Source organism: Mesoplodon bidens (assembly GCF_964165515.1).
Source record: "Mesoplodon bidens genome assembly, chromosome: 14".
Lineage (NCBI taxonomy): Eukaryota > Metazoa > Chordata > Mammalia > Artiodactyla > Ziphiidae > Mesoplodon > Mesoplodon bidens.
Window position 1 is genome coordinate 44807066 of NC_138170.1, and position 24422 is coordinate 44831487.

Below are 24422 nucleotides of genomic sequence, written 5' to 3' on the forward strand. Positions count from 1 at the left end.
AATTAAGCTCATGCCTCATCATCTTATATAAGTGTAGTTTAAATTAAACGTATTAAACCATAGCAGTACCCCTGTTAACCCCGAAACACCTTAAAATTAATGTTTTTCTGGCCTGAGAAATCAGGTAAATAGAACCCTGTGGAACAGAGGGTATGAGGGGAATCCTGGAGCCGAGAGAGCTGGAGAAGGGGTTCTCTTAATTCTGTGTACAAACCTGCATATGTCCAGAGCCCATCCAAGCTTTGAATGCACAGGACAGACATTGAAAACAAGATTTGAACTATCACCCAAGTCTCAGGCCCCTGAATGGTACATTTCATGGGGCCAGACCCAAAGCAGCATAGCAGAGGCTTGAGAACTGAACCAGCAGTCTGTAGAGGTGAAAAAGAAATTGTAGTCTAAACCTAAGTAGGTTATATGCCTGCTAAAATAAACAAACACAATCAGTATTATATTCAAAAGATTATAACAGGACCCAGGCCTAGAGTTTACACACAGCATTACTATTTGTAATGTCCAGGATACAGTCTAAAATGACTTGACATATGAAGAACCAGAAAATATGACCAGTTTTAGAGGGAAAAGACAATTAACAGGTGTCAACCCTGAGATGATCTAGATGTTGGAAATATTAAATAATTGAAAACAGCTATTATAATGGTGCTTAATGAAGTAAACACACTTGAAATAAATGGAAAGGTAGATATTTTCGGCTGAGAAATAAAAACTAGAGCCAAATGGACTTCTTAAAACTGAGAAATATAAAATCTGAAATGAAAATTTAACTATATGAGCTCCATAGCAGAATGGAATTGACAGGAAAGAGTCAACTTGAAGATAGACCAATATAAATTATCCAAACAGAAGAACAGAGAAGATGACGACTTGGGGGACAAAAAGGAACAGAGCCTCAGGGACCTGAGAGACAGTATGACTGGGGTTGACATTCATGTCATTAGGGTCCCAAAGGGAGGAGAAAGAGGTTGTGAACTGATAATGGATGAAAACTTCCCAACATTGGATAAAGACGTAAGTTTTATAGATAAGAAGCTCAGCAAACCAAAAAACGATAAACCCAAAGAAAAGCATGCTCAATAATCAAACTGCTGAAAACTAAAAGTAAATAAGCAACAGTGTGGCATATGGTGGTCTTTGGTCACAGACATGAGCTAACAAACTTTGTTTTTTGCTATTCTTGGCAATTTTGCTCTGTAAAATGGCCCTATAGAGCATAACTAAAATCTGTTTTGGTGGCTTTAAAAGGGCTTGTCAGATATTTTCTTTCATGTGGGAACTTGTAATTGGGCCAAATGTATTTTTAATTAGTAAGGTAGGTTTTCAGTAAGAAAAGTCACTGGAAAATGCTATTTGTTAGTCTAAAGGAAAAAAGTCATCAAAACATCAGAATATCTGTTTTATGAGGGTACATTCTCCTAGTCTTTCCAGTTGACTTTTTGTTTGCCTGGGCCCATGGCAGTAGACTTAATTTTGATATATCTTTGCCGTTATTACCTACTCTGTGGGGAATTTAATTGACAGGGAAACATTTCCCAAAGGACTAAATCTAAGCAATGGTAGCATCATAATCACATATGCTCACATTTAATGTGTATAAAAATATAGTACATTGCACAATTTTTGGCACACAGAAAAGTATCAAGGTTAATTCTCTTCTTCATTTCTGGAGAAGAAATTCATTTTTGCCATCCTCCATTTATCTAAAAAAGAGCATCAATTAAATTTTTAGTCTCTATATTATGTTTATGTAAGCTAACGTCTGGCTCTTAGTTTGCATGTCATCACTGTACATGTAATGTGAAAATCATTGGATTTTTTTGGGACTCGATGTAAAGCTGATCAAGCAAGAAAATTGTCATTCTCCCAGTAGGTTTTGTTTTAGTGTATCAGAGGGTAATATAGCTAGTGCCTGTGGAAAAAAACCGAAGTTGAAAAATTCATTAATTTTTAATTTCTTTCATTAAGTATGCATCTGAAAATTTGGATTCTCTATGGTTGCATACTTAAAATTAATTAAATTAATTACAATTACTATTTAAAAAGCAAGGACAGTGGACTAAAATTTTCATTTAAAAATAACTTTTTTGTGCTGTTTTTCCTTAAAAAACAATGTTTGAATTTCCTATATTACATTTACCAATTATGAATAAGAATTTGCGTTTTAGTCACAGTAATGATACCAGGGAACTTGGAAGATTCCATTTTCCAAAATTAATTATTAAATATTCAAATTTTCAGAGATTTGGTAATAGACAATGGGGTAAGTTTAGTGGTATAAGTTTTGAAATTTCATTTTTATAGCAATGGTGTGTTGTTACAATAATGTTAGTTTGGTGTAAGATTGTTGTAGAAAGATTTAATCAGCACTTAACTGACTCCAGGTATTAATGAGTCAAAAACTTTTGTTTTCTTATTTGTATGTTTTCTGGTATTTCTCAGAGATCTAGAAATTTAATACTTGTGACCCTCCTTGCACTGTTGGCCTGTTACGTTCTAGGAAACATATCTGCTTTTACAAATAGTATAATTAATATCAAAAGGTGATGAAAATAATAAATATAAATAATGGCTCTGGGTTTTAAGTTTTCCCTTCTTTATTATTTTATTCAGCTGATGTAACTTTTTAGCTCAGGATTAGCATTCTGAAACATTTTTACTGGATATCCCTTGGAGAGGATAAGCTTCCATTTGAAGCAGTGACCCTTAGCTCTTCTCACACTCCAAAACATGATAGAAAGGTGTCTTGTCTCCTCCACCATCGTACAAAAGCATTCTTTGTCCTTTGGGGCTAACAACAGTTTTAGTGACATGAAGCCAGTCTTTCAAGGGCATAGCTGAGTAATTCAACTCAAATGAGAAAATAGAAGAAAAAGACTCCTTTAACTGGAATGGGTGGAAGAGCAGGAAGTTGAGAAATTTCAGGACAGTTTGAACAAATATTAATGCCTTTTCTATATGAATGTAGAAAGAGATCCTGGCTTAACCGACCTGATTTTGTCTGTCTTTCTAATTGATACTAATCATTGTTATTCCATTAGTTTTGTAAAAATAATTGTGTCCATTCTTGTCATCATATCACACATGGATACATCTGACACAACCTAATGTTTTTATTTTATTCTCAGCTGATGGCTGAAAGCCATTCAATAAAACTTATTATATGGCCTTTTGATGATTCAGCTGATAAGTTGGTTGGATATTTTGTTGGGTAATTGAAACTAAAATTCTCAAGATATTTGCCCATTTCTATTTGTTTAAAAGAAACCTTGTTAACATGTTGAATTTCCTTTTACTGTGTATTTTTATCTGGGCCTGTTTCTGTGCACATTTTTGAACTTCAAAGAGCAGTATGATGGAAAGTGTACATGCCTCCAGATAAGGTCTAGACATCGCATTTTTAGTTTTTAAACTTCTCCTCTTTCTCCGTGTCTTATGATTTTCACTGTTATATAATGTGGAATCTCTTAATGTGTCACAGTTTGTTCTTGATATTTATGTTAAATGGGAGGGACTACTCTAGGACTTGATGAGTTTTTCCAATTCTCCATCAGGGCTTGAAAGAGAATTTGTATTAAGTGTTAGGAGAAACACATGCATATGTCCATGTAGTTTACATTTTAACCAAAGTTTTATCTAAGCCTTAGGGTCTACTCTTCTTACTCAGTAACATATAATAATCAAGGTCATCATAGAGCACTGAAGTTGCTTGAGTTTCTGGAGCTTGTACATGTATCTGAGACCTTCTTAATATCCTTTGCAGAAGCTCAGGGCATGCTGAGAAAGTTTTATGATCCTCCAGTTTATTTTGTGTTTATTATTCACCATATAAATGGTAGTTTTGTTGGAAAAGTCTTTATAGTGTAGCAGTAGGCAGTTTCATAAGCCTTTTAGGAGTATGCTCTTGTCCTTTCTAACACAAGGCAATGTGATAATTGGAAGAAATTTAGAGTGGGGTTTTCCGAAGTGTGTTTTGTAGAGTACTCATTCTATACATTGTTAATAGATAATACACAGGATTAAAAGGGTTCCTTAGTTAATTAAGTTTGGGAAACACAGGGTTAAGCAATGGTAATTAGATTTCTTTCCTGGAGGGCTTCTAAGAATTTTTCTTATGGTGTTGTGTTTTATGAATTCCTAAGGGGGAATGAATCTACAAAAGTTTGAAAAATTTGGGAACATAGGATGAACTTTACAATAAATACACTATTCCTGTGTTTACAGACTTTTGGGGCATTTTATACTCTCTTTATTAGGCTGTTTTCAGATTAACTATTGGATCCATTGCTTTAATTCTAAGGTTACTTCTTCTGAAAGGTATCTGGAGGTTGAAGAAAAACACTTGACCATATAAGTTGAAAATTTAAGTTCATACTGTATTTGTCCTTTCATGGACTAGTGTATATTATAAAGTTTCTCAAATATTTTCATTATGGAGCCTTTTTCTCATAGATCATTTTTCAGGGACTAGTGTTCCATGGAACATACTTTGGGAAACATAGGTCTGGCCTTAAAATAATTCTCAATTTGACTGTTTCATGAAGTGTTTGGTTTTTATAATGTAGGAGAGATATTTCAGATATTTGCTGTATCATATTCACTGTTAGATTTTGGTTTGATATTATTATCCCAATTCTACCAATTACTAGCTTGACTAAGCTTCAGTTTTTGCATCTAGAGTGGAGATGATATTAAAACTTACTTTTTAGGGTGATTGTGAAGATAAAGGCAAATCTTCGGTGTAACACATTTAACATACCATTTATTCTGGTACAGAATAATTACTCAATAAAGTTTGTTATTATAGGGAATTATATGCACATGTTCCTCTCACATTTAGAGTTGGATGGTTGGTTTATCTGTGGCCTTGTCCTTAAAATTTTCTTAGCATGAGCCACATGTCTCGTTGCTATATTCGAAACTTGAATAAGAAAGCCTCTTGGTTTTGTAGTTTTATTCTAAACAGAAAATAGGTTATCTAGCTATCTGTAGCACTTAATCTAACAGGGTGCATTTAGGGCTCCCGTTTACCTTTGTATTCTGTAGCAGAAAAACTGCTCTTTAAGAGCTAAAGTATCTATGGTTAGGCCATTGATGGTTTCAAATTGCTTGAGGGAAGAGTTCAGCCAGTCCCTGAATTGTACATGTAAACACAGATGCCTTGAAAATTAACAGTCTTCTTGAGAATTATGTATCACATTTGTAATGAGGCAATGTCTTGAGCTTTTCCCACTGTTTACCTACATGTTTACTCGAATGTGTTCAACAGTCCATATCATGTGTTGATTGTTCTGTAGTGGAATCAACAAGTAATAACCGTAGTAATAAAGAGAAGCTAGTTAAATGAGGTGGAAGTAGTTGAAATAAACCAATTATATTGGTTATAACTGTTTAGAACCACTGGTCAGAAGTATCAATATATCCTTTAGCATTTCTTGTAGTGCAGGACTGTTGGCAACAAATTCTTTCAGCTTTCCTGTATCTGAAAGCAGCCAGAAGAAAAAATACATGCATACAGGGCTCTTTTCAAGAACACTGATATGAATGATGGGAGTTTCCTGGAACAAATAGCAATATATGGTAGACAGACAACGAATTTATTAATTTTTATAAAGAAATTTAAGAATTATAGATTTTTCTTTTCTAATTGCTATGCATATTATTAATAATAAAGAGAATTACCATTTAATCTTTTAACTGAAGAAAAGAGCAGAAATTGGAGAACAAATGAAATAGATTTACAAAAATTTACACAGGGTAGGTGACATTTTACTTATGTATATAGTGTTTTAACTGACTTAAAACCTTGATTTCAAGTTCTGTACATAAGTCCTCAGAAGTAGGAGGTATCACATGACAATGGTTTAAATGTTTTATGTTTGTTTTCTCTTTTATTTTTATGACTTCATTATTTAGATCCTATAATACTATGATTAATGAAATATTTCTTTTTTATTTCTAGTTATTTAAAATAGCATTAATGCCAGTTTCAGAGGGAGACTAATTTTATTCTTGCATATTTTCTTTCACATTTGTGTGTGTAATGAACATACATGTTTATTGAGCTTTGTTACAGTTAAAATTATATCATAGGGCTTCCCTGGTGGCGTGGTGGTTGAGAGTCCGCCTGCTGATGCAGGGGACGTGGGTTCGTGCCCCGGTCCGGGAAGATCCCACATGCCGTGGAGCGGCTGGGCCCGTGAGCCATGCCCGCTGAGCCTGCGCGTCCAGAGCCTGTGCTCCGCAACGGGAGAGGCCACAGCAGTGAGAGGCCCGCGTACCACAAAAAAAAAAAAAAATTATATCATAAACAGTTTTTTAAATGTGGTCACACAACCATCAGAATTGTAGTTTTTGATGACTATGTAATATTTTGCACTTACTGCTCCTCTGTTAAACATTTAGGTAATTTCTGTTTTTTAAAAATTTGTTTTTAAAAAATTATAGACAATACTATGGTTAATATATTTGTGCAAATAGGATATAATTTCTTTTTTATTTTGTCTCTTGGATAAATTCCCAGGATTTATGTTTATTATATTGGATTTTAATTTGTGTGGTATTTTACTTTACATATCATTTTATTTTACACATACTTACATAATGCTAGTTCTGTGTGCCAGAAAGTTTAAATAACTTGCTCAGACTCACACAGCTAATAAGTGGCTGAGCACTCTGGCTCCAGTCTGTGCTCCTTATAACTTTGCTATGAAACCTCTTTTGATGCATTTTGCCAATTAGCTCTCTCATAAAAGGGTTACACTTATTTTCAATCATTTTAACCACAACTTAGCAGTATTGGATGATAATTTTTTCTTTTTTAAAGTAACCAATTCAATAGGTATAAAATGATAACAAATTTATTCTGTAAAACACTTGATAAAGAAGATTAATTTAAAAATCTAAAGCTGTAAGTTAAATTTTTGTTCATTAAAAAAAGCTTTTCTGTATGATTGCTTTTTACCATTAGAAATTTAAAAGTAAGAGGGAAATTGACTTAGCTATTGTTGAAGGAAGTGGTATCTTGGAGATTCCTAGACTGAATCATCTGTCTTTAGGGACCAGTCACATTGTTTTATTAACTTTGTTTAGCAAGTATTTTGTATTATGGATACTTAATTGTGCAAAAAAATCACAATTTGAGAAGAGTTTTCTACTTGTCAATGATAATTTTAAAACTTACTTATTTAAGATAAATGTTTTAAATTCTAAGGACACGACTTGTTCATAGTTGGAAACTAAAAATCATGCAGAATGGTGTAAATTAAAAAGTAAAACCCTCCCTTTCCTCTGGTCCCCTAGTCTCAATCCACTAGACATGTAAAAATCATCCACTATCCCATTTGCTCTTCTTATTTTCCAGTTGTAACTACTATTAACTTTGTAAGAATTATTTTTTTTAATGTGAAAATCTAACTTCTCTTCTCTTCCCTTCCCTTCTTTTTCCTTCCTCCCTCCCTCCCTGCCTCCCTCCCTTCCTCCCTTCCTTCCTTCCTTTCTTTCTTTTTTGTGGTGGAGCTGTGACTTCTTTGGAATTGTGAATATTCTTTTGAAATATGGAGCCCAGCTAAATGAACTTCATTTGGCATACTGCCTGAAGTATGAGAGGTTTTCAGTATTTCGCTACTTTTTGAAGAAATGTTGCCCATTGACATCATGGAGCCACATATCTGAATTTATAAGTCATGCAGTTAAAGCACAGACAAAATATAAAGAATGGTTGCCATCTCTCCTGCTTGCTGGATTTGACCCACTGAATCTCCTCTGCAGTTCTTGGTAAGAAATCCTACCATGTGGACTTTACTCTTTTTGAGTGAGTGTACTACCTTTAATTTCCCCCAATTTCTTGTGATCCCTGTGTTGGGAGGAGGTTGTTATTGTGTGTGTTTTGACTGTGATGGCTGGGTTGGGGTAAAGGAATTGGGGGCGCTGCTAATAGTGAGATTGAGTGTAAGGATAGAGTCCTGGAAAAAGGTCAGAGGTGGCTGGAAGGGAGTAGAAAGGAATGGATGCCAGTGAACCCTCCTGAGAGGGTTATTTCTTCTACTTAGGCCATCCCTCATGCTGCTCTTAAAATGTCTGCGACAGAATGGTTGTAGCTGCTTTGGAGATTTCTAGCATCCCTTAGTCAACTAGATTGAATACTCCTATCCTATAGCAACTTGTCTACTTGAACTTAGTCTCCCTCAATAAATACTGATTTCTGGAGTAGCTGAGGAAATAACTCTTTACCTCAAGTGATTTCTCAGAAGGGCATCCCCTATGAGTGATTATATGAAAGTTGAGTCAGAAATTTTCTAGGGCAAAAGGATAAAACTGTTTTACCAACCTTTTCAAGAGTTATGTGTCTAGATGGACCGAGAAGGTAATTGTAGCGGTGAGAGAACTCTTTTGGCCTGATAATTCGAGTCAAATGAGGAAATAGAATAAAAGTCTCTAGGAATATAAAGAACATAAAAATTAAATGTATTTTATAAAATTTCAATGAAACATCTAGAAGATTTCTTTTTTGTGCTTCAGAAATTACCATTTACCGAAATAATGTTTAGACAAATACTGAGATTTTGGATTTCAGCAGAAAAGTGCTCTGATATTTTGTTATTTAAATTTTGCTTTTCAAAAGAGGTCCTCTTTGGTATTCATGCAGGCAACACTAGTGGTTCCTGCTTGTAAATTTTGTTTGCATTTCTGGGACTGCTTCTTCCGCCTGGTGGCTTCTCCATCTGTAAGTGAAGAACATATCTTTGTTTGGCAGGATCCCAATATCTCACCTTTTTATTATGTCTGCCATAATATAGAATTCAAGAATTTTCACTAAGCAGAGGTTTTATGCTTAGGACTATCATCCCTTTCTGATACTAAATGTTTCAGATATGTGGCTTGTGAGGAAAACTGCTTTCTGGTAGGTGGTTTGAGGAATATAGAAGTAAAGCAAAGTTTAGGTACATGTTCTGATCTCCACTTTACTTTTTGTTTATAGTTTACAGTGGTTTGAGTACCCGATTGTATTTACTTCTGTCTCCAACAGCTGATTAATACATAGTTATCTGTCAAATCACTCACTGTTGCAATTCCCTCTATACCATTTCAATAAAATTTTACAAAAATCCATTGTATTTTTTAGATAACTGAATGAGATGTAAAAATTATTGACAATTCATTGAGAAATCTAATTTTTAAAAGTTATTTGTGTATGTTTACTTGTCCTAAAAAATCCCCTTTTACATGTGCACACACACACATACACACACTCAGTACTGAGATAGAAACGCACACTAATGAATGCTATATCTAGCTATTAACAAAGCTATTTAAGGACCCTTAACTTTTTACTTAGTGAATTTTATTGTTGTGTCTGGGCTCCTGATAGCTAACAGCAGTTACCCCTCACTGTTCTAGGATTCACTCCCCAAAATGCTACTGTAAATCCAGTCAACACATGAGATAGCTGTGGGCAGTTCTGACAGTGTGTTCCCTTTCCTGTGTCACTTCACTTAGTGCTTATTCCCAAGGCACCCACTTTCTTCTCAGCAATGCTTCTTGTGTTTTTCTACTGAAGATACTAACTTGACTCCATGTTACTTGCCCATTACTTTCAGCCTTCATGCTCCATTCTGGTTTCTAGTTTATTTCTTTAACCAACACTTAAAATATTGCCTGATACACAGTAGGTACTATTTTAAGTTCTTTACTATTAACTCATTTAATATAAAACATAGTAGATACCATTATCCATATTTTATAGGGGAGGGAATTGAGGCACAAAGTATTTAACATACTTGCCCAAGCTCACACAGCTAGTTAGTGCGAGAGCTTAGGTTTGGACTCAGGCTGTCCAGTAGTGTGGCTCATGTCTGTCTTTGTAACCCCTGTGCTATGCTGCCTTAGCCCTGTGTATCCCCAGGGATATGGTAGTTTTTATCACTTAATTTTAGGTACCTTAATCCTTTGCCTAACCTAGGGGGATCTGGGCCAACTTTTCTTGCTCTTTCCTACTCCTAAATTAGGAAGAAATTATTCAGGGAAAAAATTAAATGTATCTTCTTTTCCTTTCCTCCTCAGACAACTACATAGACTACTGGAAGGAAAGGGAATTTGCTTTATCCTCCCAAAAGACTTTGTAAAATATACTCTCCCATCCCTAGTTCTGATACAAGGTTCCCTTCCCCCCATGTGACTAGCCCATTTGAGAATTTTTGTGGTAATAAGCCACTGGGTTTGTGTTATATTTATTGGATGTATTAGGATAGAAAAGAGTTAATAAATAGTAAACTACAAATTATTTTGTAGTAAATTGTAAAACTTCAGCTATTTGAATTGAGAACGCCAGTTGCATACATTTTACTCTGAAGGAGAACTTTAGTCACTTTATATTCATTAGAAAAAATACGATGGAAAATTTCACTTTAGCAATAAAAATGCTTAACATGGTCAAATTTTTGCTTACTGATCTTTTATTGCATGAATAAAGCAAGTGTTTACGCTGAATGTGATGAATGTTTTGCTTTCTTTGATCAAATTTACATTCAAAGAGCTGTTATAAAATAATTATCCCATAAAAATGTCAATATGTTGTTAAAGTGGATTTTGGTTATATCTTATTTATATAACGTGTAAGTCTGTTGCTTGATCTTTGTTATGTAAATTATAAATGTCTTTCCTAGGTATTGGTTGTCTTAAACAGTCTTTAAAGATGTATCTGGCTGAATAATTGTCTGTCACAATATAATCTGCAGAGTTGAAATATTTTTTCAGCTTTAAATGCAAGACTAGGTTTCCTCACACCCCCAATGCAATAGACGAATGATAGAAAGTAAATGTCATCTGTGCATTTAGTTGATTAACTGTCACTGGTTTATGATTGTGCAACTGCTTTGTACAATATAACGGTCAATGTAGTACAGTAACAATACATTTTCAGTGCCATTATCAGCATTGGTAAAATAAACTCAACATTATATTAACTAAAGCTGTGTAAACAGATTTATTTCTTCTGTGTGTGTTTAGATAACTGCACAAAAATGACTTTGTGTTTGGTCACAGTGAGACAGCACATTAAGGTAGAAAAATGAAACCATTAAAAAAGAAACTAGCAACCAGAACCAAGTAACCTTTGGTGTGGGGTTCCTAGAAAGTGAAGGAGGTTGTTTGCATTTGAATATATTTTATCATTTCACTTATTCTCAGTATTTTCTGATAAATCATGACTTCACTGAGAGCTTTTTGAGAAGTAAAATGTTTCCCAAAGCATTTGTGCTACAGTTTAAGTTTTCCTTATTTAAGTTTGCATATTAGAGAATTAAGATTTTAGGAAATAATTTTCATACTCTCTAATCAGTCATTTCAAGGATACTTTGACCCTGAATTACGAGAAATAAGTTGTCTTTGAGATGACAGGTTTAGAGTATTATTCAGTTTCTTTACTTCTATTTTTCCCTTCTTTTGTCCTTGCTCAGTAATGTCTCCAAAAAAGCGACCTTGAAAATAATTTCTGTTTTTGAAGTAATCACCAGAGACCCTAATGATTTTATTTTTCTTCAAACAATGTGATGGTAGGGGAGTATCTAGTTGAGTACAAAATAAGGATCTTGTTAGAATTTAGAGTTCTCTTTAAGCTTTGACTAAATTTCATGTGTACAATGTTATAAGGCCCACTAAAAATGTAATACTGAAAATTTCAAACCAGTTCTAGTAATATCAGATATTTATATAACATTTTATAGTTTTAAAAGTCTGTTTACTATATTGTCTCCATTATTTTCATGAATAGTCCCCTAAAATAGGTAGGTTAAGTGTTATTTTCATTTTAGAGACCAGGATCTAGGGCTTAAAGAATTTAGGCAACATGTTTGTAAGTAGTAGAGGTGATGTTAGAAATCAGAGCTTTTCTTGGGTCAGTGCTCTTTCTCTTAGGATTCAAGTGCTTATAAAATTTGGGAAGTCTCTTTTGGGTGGGTTGGTAGGAAATATGACATTATTTTTAAAAAATAGAAGGAGAACTGCTTGTCTTCAACAACTTCTTTCAGTTCTTAAAGACAAAACTTATTCTGGTATGCCCTTTAGAGCCGTATCTACAATATAATGGGAAAGGTTCTTATAGGAGAACAGTTGTAGTACATCTCTGAGAGCTGGTCAGAAACAAGCCATCTCTCTCATACACTCAGTTTAGGGACAGCTTTGGGTGTTTGGGCTTTATCCTTTCAGGACTGTTAAATTATGTGTCTGTGAGGATGACCAATCTAGATTTGGCAAGATGGTCCATTTGGGAGGAAATAATGGCAAATCCACTAATGACAGTGACACTGAATCTGTCTTTTCTTACCACTGCTGCTGGGGAATGGGTAGGAAAATTCCTACCCTCTGTAAGAGTAGAAACTCCTTTTGTCATCCATTGGACAACAACATGCACAGTCACTTGAGTTTCCTGTAGCAACTATAGCTGATTTTTCATGTCCACTGAACTTGCCTCTAGTTTCATGAATATTTTCTATGCTGCAGTTCTCTGTCTGCCTTCCACATCAAGATGTTGTAAGAATAGGTACGTGGTGTTTGTTTTCAGGGTGAACCTTGGTGTATTTTGTGTCTAATTTTGTGTTAATATCTTGCCAATATAGGATTGACTCAATCAGCGATGACATCCTTATCTTCACTTTGGAGTTTACTAATTGGAGGAGGCTTCCTCCAGCTGTTGAAAAGATGCTCTCTGCTCGTGCCTCAAACTCCTCTTGGGCTCTACAGCAACATATTGGTAAGAAAGCACAATTTTCAAATATACTTCACTACCTTTTCTTTTCTTCCTTCCTTACCTGTGTTGTAATTTTAAGTGATAAGAGTCATTGGAGAACCTATATTAAATTGGGCATCATTTGCATTTTCTCTTTTTAAAAATTTATTTATTTTTGGCTGCGTTGGGTCTTCGTTGCTACACATGGGCTTTCTCTAGTTGTGGTGAGCAGGGGCTACTCTTCACTGTAGTGTGTGGGCTTCTCATCGTGGTGGCTTCTCTTGTTGCAGAGCATGGGCTCTAGGCGCTCAGGCTTCAGTAGTTGTGGCACGCGGGGTCAATAGTTGTGGCACATGGGCTGAGTTGCTCTGCGGCATGTGGGACCTTCCCAGACCAGGGCTCAAACCCGTGTCCCCTGCATTGGCAGGGGGATTCTTAACCACTGCGCCACCAGGGAAGTCCCCTGCATTTTCTTTATGTGGGGAAAAGATGGGACTGTGAGAGAGGTCATAGTAATTTCCTTCAACAAAAATCATATCTGGTTTTATAAGTTTAGCCTAAGGAGCGTGTAAAGAATAGCAGGTGTTTACTGATATTTTAATGATATCGCTTTTATTTTTTAGTAAGGGTTACGCAAACAAAATTGAGTCCTAAAAATCTTGTTAGTGAATATTTAATTTGTGGTTAGAAAAATGCTAAATGAATTTTCCTCTTTGGAGTGTGTGTTGATTTGTGTTCTCTATAGTATTTATCATCTCTAAAAGGAAGTATCACCATTCTTTATCATTATCTTTTCTTACTGAATGTATGCCAGTGTGTTGATAAGATATAACTGTGGAGGTGAGCTGGGTGGAAATTCTGTGAATTGACTGATATTTTAAATTACTATTTTAAATTATCAGCTTACCCTCAATTTAAAAAAAAGTTTTTAAGCTAGTTAAAAAAATAAAGAGGGTACAGTAGAAGATTTTACACAAGGAAACCGGATTAAACTAAACTTAATATATGCACAGTGTTTCTATTTACTTATTCAGATTTATTTTAATCTATTTTGTTAACCAGATTATGTCTTAAGTTAGGAAAATTATTTCTTCACTGCTATTTTTACATGAAATGTGACTCTTCATAAAACATACTGAATAGGTTTTTTTTTTTTTTTTTTCTGGCTGTGTTGGGTCTTCATTGCTGCATGTGGGCTTCTCTTGTTGCAGAGCATGGGTTCTAGGCGCACAGGCTTCAGTAGTTGTGGCACGCAGGCTCTAGAGCGCAGGTTCAGTAGTTGTGGCGCACAGGCTTTGTTGCTCTGTGGCATGTGGGATCCTCCCGGACCACGGCTCGAACCCGTGTCCCCTGCATTGGCAGGCGGGTTCTTCACCACTGCACCACCAGGGAAGCCCCTGAATAGGTTTTTAACAAGTGAACTTACACATATGTAGAAATGTCTTCTAATTTCTTGGAAGATTACATTTAAGTAAATATTCTCAATCAAAAAAAAGACATTCAGGAAAATATGCTCTTGAACTGAGGTGTATTCAAACTGTCAGTGAGGTTTCTTGTTGAAGAAGAAGTATAATCTGTTTGGAGTCTCTGAGCCTTCCAGAACAGAATTTCTTTAATGATAATGTTAAAAAACTCACATGCATGTGAGAATTGCATCTGCTTTTGCTAATTATGTATGTGCAGTGGCAGAGAGGAAGTATCTATTTCTTAATTGATAGAATATGGGACAATGGATTTGGGAACAAAAAGTCAAAAAGAAGGAGCATATGCCAAATGGGAAGATTATTGCAACCTATCAATTAGTAAAGATATGTGAGAGTTTACCTTGAAGACTCTAACATATGGCACGTTTGTCCAGATGAAGGTAAGAATTGTGCATGAGTACATTATCCTGCAGTAGACTAAATCCATCAAGGGCTTCTTGTTTAATTAGGCACTAGGTAGAGCTTGTGTAGGGTAATAATCATCATCTCTTAAGAGGATTTTATTTTGGCTGACAAAAGCCTTTTTCAAAGGTATTAATGTAGCTAATGCTTTTCTGGTCTATTTCTCTTGCCAAGGCCTCTTTTCTTGGTTCCAGTCCCATATATCCAACTGACTTTTGGACATCTCCACTTGGTGTCCCACATTCTGACATATCCAGAATTTGAATTTATCATTTTTCCTACAAATCCTGGTGTTCCTTCTGTTTCCTGGTTCAGGATGTGAGGTGGTTTGGAAGTGCTGTTTACCAAGAAAGTGAGTTATCCCTGGCAGTTCTTTGTTATTTGTTTCATCCATAGTGGAGGTTTCAACAGGGGTGATTTTGCCCCCCCACAGGGGATATTTTGGTTGTCACAATTGGTAGGGGTGCTCTTGCCATCTAGTGAATAGAGGCCAGGGAGGTTCTGCTAAATATGCTACAGTGCACTCAACAGCCCCCCATAGCAAAGAGTTATCTGGCCCGAATGTCACTTGTGCCCAGGTTGAGAAATCCTGATCCACCTTGACTCTTGCGTTGTCCAGTGTTACAAAGGCCTTTTATTCCTATACCAGGAAGACTTTTTAACCCTGTTCTTATTGCAAACTACTTAGGAAACACTTGTGTTCTTCCTCTTAGTTATATTGGTCTCTCAGAATATTCTTCAGTGGTTCCTCTTCTGCAGGTAATGGGAGCCATTACAATGCTAGATTTTAGAAAGTCTGGAAAGAAAAGATATGCCCATCTACTCAGTTGCCTGAGTTTCAAATGGGATTGTGATTCTCTTCCTTTCTGTAGTTCAAGGCTGTCTTGATGTACCCAGCTCCCCTTTTTTCTCCAATTTTCAGGACATTCAATTTCCGTGTATTGGTCATCTGTACTCTCCCCTCCTTTATTTGGATTTTGAGTTGAGGATTTCTAGTAAGCAGAAGCATGGCCAGGGTTTTAATACCAATGGGAGTGAGCGCAGAAAAACAATTTTTTGATTACCTCTCTACATGTGTGACAGTCTTGCTTTCACCTCACTTTCTCCAGTAACTTATCATGGTATTAAAAACTGCCTTGTCAATATATTTCTTTAAATTTTTTGGAAAAGATGCTTCTTGTGGCTCTGCCACTATTTGTAAGCCCCTAGATAATTTCAGCTCCCTAGCTTCTTTAGGTATACCAGTATCTATCCCAAGGGAAAGATTTTCTCCATTCTTTTCCTAAGCCCTTTTCAAGTCTTGGAGATGCCTTATACTCACTCAAAATTCTTCTTTCCTCTCCCTTTTCCTCCTTAAGGGAATAGCAGCTTGCCCTGGTAGCTTATAAATAAAAAAGGATTTTTTAGAGCAACACTTTCTCCTCTCTTAGCTTACCAATAGATTGCTGACAAAATCAAAGTAGTTTTACCAGCAAAATGTCCCAGCAAATGTGGATACAACTCATTGGTACCTAGTTTAGTAAGGATTTCCCCACCACATACACACAAGATGCTGCTCATCTTTTAATCATTAAATCAGATTTGTCTTCAAAGTTCTTTTGCGTTAGAAAGGAAATGTATACCAGGTAAAATTTACTGACTGGTTGCAGTTAACAATTTTTGATCATGTGCCTGTATATACTTCTTAGAAACATCAGTTTAACCACACATAGCAATAGATTTTGTTTGTTTGTTTAGGAATTTGATTTTTATTATCAAATATCTACTATAAGAACACCGGACAAAATTAAAAAAAAAAACATTAGGGGAAAAAAATCACTGCAGAGGCAGTGCAACACAGTGGTTAAAACAATCTCTGGAGCCAAACAATCTTTCTATTCCTAACTAGCTGTGTGTCCTTAGGTAGGTTTCTCATGATTTCTGCCTCAGTTTCTCCCTTTGTAAGACTGGGATAATAATAGTACCGATCTCATAGAACTAAGGGGACTGAACAAGTTAATATTTGAAAAGTGTTTAAAACAAAGTCTAGCACATGATAAGTGCTGTATGTGTTTGTAAAACTTAAAAAAAAAACCTTAACTGGGTTAATTTATCCATGGGTCTTTCCAGTCGTTATGCATATACACTTTTTAGATGTTATAGTAGATATGTATATACAATTTTGTATCCTTTTTATTCTTTTTTGTTATATATATTGACTCAGTATCCATAATTATAACTTACAGTGACTGCCTAAAACAGATTACAAACTAATTGTCCAACAATGCAGTAATGAGTAAACCATGGTCACTGACACACTGGGTTATTAAGTATCACCTTTTGTTCCAACAGCATCAGTCTCATACTTATGGGCAATACCTTTCCATCATTAGTAATCTCATTTACTAATCTTTTCTAAGGTTAATCTTGATCAACAGTAAATATCCCATTCAACACTTTTTTCCCCTTAAATTCAGGTTTAGTATTCCATATTCTAAGCAATAGACTTCTTAATTAAAAACTTTGCCAGCCCCTGCCCAGCTGACCAAGATCAAGTCTAGGTAATTAATTATGTTCTTATGGATAAAAGCACTTGGCTTTAGTTCATCCTGAACCTTTAATGATCAAATATGAACAATTCTATCCAGAGAATTACGTGGATCTGGATCGTACAAAGGATCCTGTAATGGCTCCTTGAAACTCTCTTGATCTGTTCATTTCAGTGTTCCTCTGCTTTGTTCTAAAAAGGATTTAAAACAGTTTATACATATAGATTATCACCAAACAGTAAAACAGAAGTTAAAAGTGAAAGCAAGGACTTCCCTGGTGGTCCAGTGGTAAAGAATCCTCCTTCCAGCGCAGGGGACGCGGGTTCGATCCTTGGTTGGGGAGCTAAGATCCCACATGCCACGGGGCAACTAAGCCCATCTGCCACAACTGCTGAGCCCGTACACCTCAACTAGAGAGCCCTTGTGTCACAAACTACAGAGCCCACGCGCTCTGGAGCCCGTGCGCAACAACTAGAGAGAGTAAAAACCTGCATGCCACAACTAGAGAGAAGCCCGCACGCTGCAATGAAGAGCCTGAGTGCTGCAACAAAAGATCCTGTGTGCCACAACGAAGACCTGACGCAGCCCAAAATTTTTTAAAAAATGAATAAATAAATAAAATATTTTTTTTTAAAAGTGGAAGCAGAAGAAAAATATGGAGTCAGAGAAAGCTTATGGTAATCTGAAACTTGTCTATGGATACTCTGCAAATTTGGCTCTGACTGAGCTCTCTAGTTCTTGACACTAGGTTACAGAGTTCATAAGATAAAACAAACTCATTGCTCAGAAGTACAGATATTCTTGGATGTTGTGATGGACAGTTTCCTAGGCAACATCTTGGTAGCCACGGCTTCTTGGAATTTTATGTTACCAGTCTTCAGTGTGGACTGTTGCTGTCATACCAAGGTATAATTCAATAAAAGTAGTTCTTAAGTGGGCCCTGGTTCTCAGGTCTCTGTTGCTCTGACTTGACCAGGACTAGATTTATAATATCTGGAGGGATGGATGGCCTGTGTGCACTTTTGAGCAGTTCTCTCTAAATATTGTAACACTCCACTCAATTTTTAATAAGTAGTAGTGAGCAGTGAGTTCAAAATTAGACTACCTAAGAAGTATCAGAGTGTAGCTATTTTGTCTTACAGATTGAGTTGAGAACGTATTTTTAAGAGACAGTTGATCTTAAAAGAGGTAAAGGGCTCCCTGGTGGTGCAGTGGTTAAGAATCCGCCTGCCAATGCGGGGGACACGGGTTTGAGCCCTGGTCTGGGAAGATCCCTCATGCCGCGGAATGGCTAAGCCAGTGCACCACAACTACTGAGCCTGCGCTCTAGAGCCCGTGAGCCACAACTACTGAGCCCGTGTGCCACAACTACTGAAGCCCACGTGCCTAGATCCTGTGCTCTGCAACAAGAGAAGCCACCACAATGAGAAGCCTGTGCACGCAACAAAGAGTAGCCCCTGCTCGCCACAACTAGAGAATGCCTGCGTGCAGCAACAAAGACCCAACGCAGCCAAAAAAAAAAAAAAAAAAGAACCTCATTAGTAATTACCTTTCATCTTTAAAAATTGAGCATGTGACCTTCTATTTGTAGAGTAGGAAGCTTTGACCTCCTAGATACTAGCCATGTTATGGCTTAAGCGAATCATGCCTTGATTAACAGTGTCCTGCAGGCTGCCCTTATTACTGGATTTAAGAGCCAAGCTTTTTTTTTTTTTTTAAGAGAAATTTATAGTTAACTTAGTAAGGTTCCATCTTCCCACTTACAATTTTATAATTTTAGCTTCACACAGCCTCTTATAAATCCAAGTGGTGGATTTTATTTTTTGTTTGTGTCTGTGTGTATGTGGTGGGGAAATCCTTACTAAACTAGGTACCAATGAGTTGTATCCACATTTGCTGGGACATTTTGCTGGTAAAACTACTTTGATTTTGTCAGCAATCTGTTGGTAAGCTAAGAGAGGAGAAAGTGTTGCTCTAAAGCAATTAAAACAATTTTTTAAAGTGTCTTAGGTATTGGGTCACCAATATTATTTGAAAGCCCATTTTACTCTTCCCATATATGTACATTAGATATGTGTACTGGCAGACCCCTGGGACAGCTATATCCTAATTAAAAGAAAATTATTTTCCATATCCCAAATATTTATTTTAGGGTGGAAAGGCCGTTAGGACAGAAGCTTTAGTTTTTGATAGCTTGTTCATTTGAGAACTTTTAAACACTCATCTGTAATTTTAGTTAGTTCTAAATGTGGACCATAAGCAGAAGTCTTTAGTGAAGAGAATCTATCATATAAATATTTCTGTAGGTGGGCATTTACAAATCTAGCTGTTTATATTCATTAATTCCTTAGTAAGTTGGTTCTTTAATTACATGTCAACTGTGTATCAGATACTGATTTAGAATCTGTGAGTGAAAAATAAACAGTTCTCTAGTGCAATGGCTAAAAAGGAATGATGCAGGGTCATGGCAGAATTTTCTTTTTAAGGTGAGAGAAGCTTGAACATGTTTTATAGATTAAAGGGTCTCAGTTTGTTGAAGGAAAACGTTAAAGATATGGAGATAAAAGCAATAGTTTATATAATAAGATTTCAGATAAGCCAGAGGGAGGATTCGCCTCAAATAGGCCCCTTCCTTTGAGAATAAGAGAGATGAGGGTGGGGTGGATGTAGATAAGTTTATAGTTTGAGTATTAGAAACTCAGAGAAAGAGAGCCTAGAAGATCTCCTATTTTTACTTAGGAGTAGGAGGTAAAATCTTGCTAAAAAGGAAACTGAAGTGAGAGTTTGGTAGCAGAGACTTGATTTAGAATGCATGTTGTGGCAAACTGGGAACCAGTGAAAGAGATTTGCTGAGCAACACTGAGGGCCTAAGTGGAGGTTGGAAGTGGTATAGTTCATTCATATGGTTATATGGTGATTTTTTCCCCAGCATTGCTTTACTTTCTCTGTATTGGAAAGAAGGAAAGTGGTTAGATTGATCTGGGGGTTGTCAGAGCAGGTACAGAAGAATTGAGGATGATAAAATAAAATAGCATCAGTGATGGGCCCATGAACGCCAAATAAGAAAAGAAATGAGAAAGGAAAGGGACCTGATAAACTAGATGGCAGGAGGAGTTGGGACCCGAGGTCTCAATGATATTAACGATCAGCCGTAGTGGTAGTAAGAGAGAGCACACTCTGGAAGGATAGTAAGTGGTGTATGTTGGAATTTAAAGACAGAAAAACGTGGGTCTGAAGGTGGTGCAGAAGAACTGTGAGAATGCTAAAATTGCCACTTAGACTTTATGGTAAGTGTGACAAGGTGTGGAAGAATGAGAAAATTATATCTTAGAAATTGGTCAAGGAAGTAATTTTGGGGGGGGATCAGGCTTCTGTGAGGACAAGAGGTGAAGAGAGTGTTCTGGACAGTGTTCTAGATGAAGGCAGATTTGTTTATGATAGAATATAGGGGTTCCTGAGAACTTTATGGAAAGGTATTGGAGGGGCTTAAAATTTACTTTATAATATTGAACTTAATTTTTTCTTATTGCTCAGACTGCTGTGTTATATTACAGTTCCCTAAACAAGTTAGGGAAATGAAGAATGGATTTTTATTTTCTAAGAGATCCTGAGACCATGATTCATTCTTTCATTTGATTACCACAGGAAAATGCTTAGGCTAGATGATTTTACTTAATTTTCAAGTATTCCAGGCTCCAGAGAGAGGCATCCTAAACATGGGAGAGAGGAAGATGAAATTGCTTATTATTAAGTTCCCTTTCACTTTATCTTTTCTCTAATAGTGAGGTAGTTGTACGAATTGAGCTTTCATCTTTTTTTTTCCACTTAGTACACATGGCCGAGTGCCTTGTACCTGCATATCTATATGGGTTAGGTTTGCACTTTCCAAAGTGGGTGACCTGGCACCCATACTTCTGGTGTACCTTAGTGAATTGTAGTTCATGTTTGACTGTTCAGTGGACCTGTGATTACATCATCTAGTTTTAACTTAACCAATTCTCAAAAATTGGTCAAGCGGCTTAAAAAGATTCCTGCGAAAATAACGTGTTATTTGGTTAATACTAAAGGTACCAATACAAGTGAACCAACAGAATAATCAGAGCTACACTCCTATTCTTTTTTTTTTTTTTTGCGGTACGCGGGCCTCTCACTGTTGTGGCTTCTCCCGTTGCAGAGCACAGGCTCCGGATGCGCAGGTTCAGCGGCCATGGCTCACGGGCCTAGCTGCTCCCCGGCATGTGGGATCTTCCCGGACCAGGGCACGAACCCGTGTCCCCTGCTTCGGCAGGCGTACTCTCAACTACTGCGCCACCAGGGAAGCCCTTTTTTTAAATTTAATTAATTAATTTATTTTTGGCTGCGTTGGGTCTCATTGCTGCGTGCAGACTTTCTCTAGCTGTGGTGAGTGGGGGCTACTCTTCGTTACAGTGCGCTGGCTTCTCATTGCAGTGGCTTCTCTTGTTGCAGAGCACGGGCTCTAGGGTGCACGGGCTTCAGTAGTTGTGACACGTGGGCTCAGTAGTTGTGGCTCATGTGCTCTAGAGCGCAGGCTCAGTAGTTGTGGCGCATGGGCTTAATTGCTGTGCGGCATGTGGGATCTTCCCAGACTAGGGCTCAAATCCGTGTCCCCTGCATTGGCAGGCGGATTCTTAACCACTGTACCACCAGGGAAGCCCTACACTCCTATTCTTATCAGATAGTCATGTCATATGATAAAAAAGCTGACCACCCTTTCTGAGCTGACGAGAAGTTCAAAAGTATCAAGAAAAGTATTTAAAATATGGTTCACCTTAAAAAAATAAAATAAAATATGGTTCACCTCCACTAATGTTAACAGTGAGCCTCGATGTTAGTATGTAGTGTGCATTGAGATATTAGGTAATGAAAATATCATAATCAGCAAGACACTCTAAACATCCAGAACATAAAGACAAACCCTGTGACTTTTTTCATCAATATTTAAGTCATATGTTGCTCAGTCCATTATTTTTATAAAGTATACTAAACATAATGACAGATGCTTAGAGCTCCTTTTAAATTTGCTTATTCAATAGTGAAAAGACAAAAATTTACATACTGTTGGGGAAATGCATGTTCTTGCTGCCACAGTAAAACAGACTGAAATAATATGGGGACAAAGTAAAATGCATTTCTTATTAGCAAATATTGTTGAAAGGAGCATAGAAAACATTGCTAAAGAGTTAAAAGAATAAAAATATAACCTTGCAAGTAAGAAGGATGGTATACTAAGTTGGAAGAAGATATATAATATTTATAACATGTCTCAGCTTAGGGTTTTTTTAAGATTCTGTTTCAGTAAGAAAATATAAGTAATGTTACTTTTCTGAGAGCCACTAAAGGAAATATGTACCAGAAAGGATATATTTGCAACAGTAATGACTTATTTAATAGAAAAATGTTTTTTTGGAAAAGCTGTGTAAGACTGACTGCTGATGGAGTGGCTTACTTTTCTGTAAATGTGAGGAAATGGAGATAACATCACACATGAAAGGAGTTTATTGCATCATTAATGGTCAGGCTAATACAGGAAAGGAGTTGAAACCAGAATTGCATGAAGTAATACTGTTGTGAATAATTTTATAAAAACATGACCTTTAAAATATATATAGTCTTTGCAGTACTTTATGATGAGATCGGAGTGACCATGATTATTGTTTATACATTCAGAGGTTTGCTCTTTATCTTATGACAATATAAAAAAGAATTCTTGAACTTAACAATGAATTATGTACTTTTCTTTTGCAAAAATAAAACTGTTCCAATTTTCTTAACCTTTTTTTTTCTTGGTAATAAATAGCTATGAATAGTATGAAACCTAGTACATATTTCCTAAAATTCTGTTGATTTAAGGTAAAAATGATATATATATATTTTTTTTCTGTTTTTTTTTTTTTTTTTTTTTTTTTGCGGTACACGGGCCTCTCACTGTTCTGGCCTCTCCCGTTGAGGAGCACAGGCTCCGGACGCGCAGGCTCAGCGGCCATGGCTCAGGGGCCACGGCTCAGAGGCCCAGCTGCTCCGCGGCATGTGGGATCCCCCCGGCCCGGGGCACGAACCCGCGTCCCCTGCATCGGAAGGCGGACTCTCAACCACTGCGCCACCAGGGAAGCCCTAAAAATGATATTTTAACTGAGTGAGAAAGCAAACTACTTTCTGAAAGAAACTTTGCTACGGGGAGATGATTTCAAAAACAGATGCTGGGAAATATTTCTATTGTTATGTGATTTTCTTGCCAAAAACAATGTGCATCACCTAGAAAAACTCTTGTATTGACACACTTAAAATACTTGGAAACAGTTTCCTTAGATTTTGAATAAAAATGTGAAAAAATGAAACTTTCTAATTAGCTTGTAAACTGATAGATACCAGGAAAAATAGAAATTTACCAGCTGAATTTTGATTAAAGTTTTGCATAATTGCTAGATGGGATAAGTTAGTATCCTGATTAGTTCAGCTAAGCCACAATGTACTCCTCCCGTTTGAATCTTCATGGTTTTTGTAAGATTTTTTTTTAACTATATCAGTAGATTGGACCTAGAACCAAATCTTGGACTTGCTGTGTCACTACAAATTAAATTAATGAACCTTAGTCACCTTGCTTTTGTTAAAATATTATTATTAACATATTTAGCAAAAGTAAAAAGGGTTTTATACCATTAATAGATAAATGAAATTATTTTAAATATGTGCCTTATTTCATTTTAGCTTATTCTTCTAATTTTATGTATTTTATTTGTACTTAGTGTAGATAATGTTAATTTAATAGTATACATATATAATTTATATGTACGTAAACATCCACACATTGGGGTTATGTACTCAAAGACTTTTCACTAATTGGTGTGCAGTCAAAAAACATTTGGAGATCACTAGATTAGATGGTGCCTAGGATATGTATGGTATTATACAGTTTATAAAATGCTTTTGCAAGTGTGTTCTAACTTGAACCTTATCAACAACCTTTTGATGCAGAGGGGTGTCAGTTATGTTCATTTTATAGATGAGGTATTATTCCCATTTCATAGAAAAGGAACTGAAAGAGCATTTAAAGATCTTCAGGTCACACAACTAGTTAATAATGGCTCATCAACTCCAACTCCAGGCTTATTACTGGATGGTGCTGTTTCCATTCATTCCATTCATTGCTGTTCTACTGGTCATTCTTTAAGTTTTGATTTCCTACCCTAATCTGTCTCTTATTTGTTCTTCAGAGTCCTCAGGTTGTTGCTTTTTAAATTTTGTCCAAGT

At 36.2% G+C, this 24422-nt stretch overlaps 1 protein-coding gene across 1 annotated transcript in view; it reads left to right on the forward strand.

Moving 5' to 3' along the window:
* The window catches only part of ASB3 (ankyrin repeat and SOCS box containing 3), a 95726-nt gene that overhangs the window by 65615 nt on the left and 5689 nt on the right, over positions 1-24422 (forward strand). The window contains exons 8-9 of the mRNA XM_081255064.1: positions 7534-7791; positions 12630-12763. Of these exons, the coding sequence (XP_081111190.1) occupies positions 7534-7791; positions 12630-12763 (392 nt within the window). The remainder of the gene's footprint in view (positions 1-7533; positions 7792-12629; positions 12764-24422) is intronic.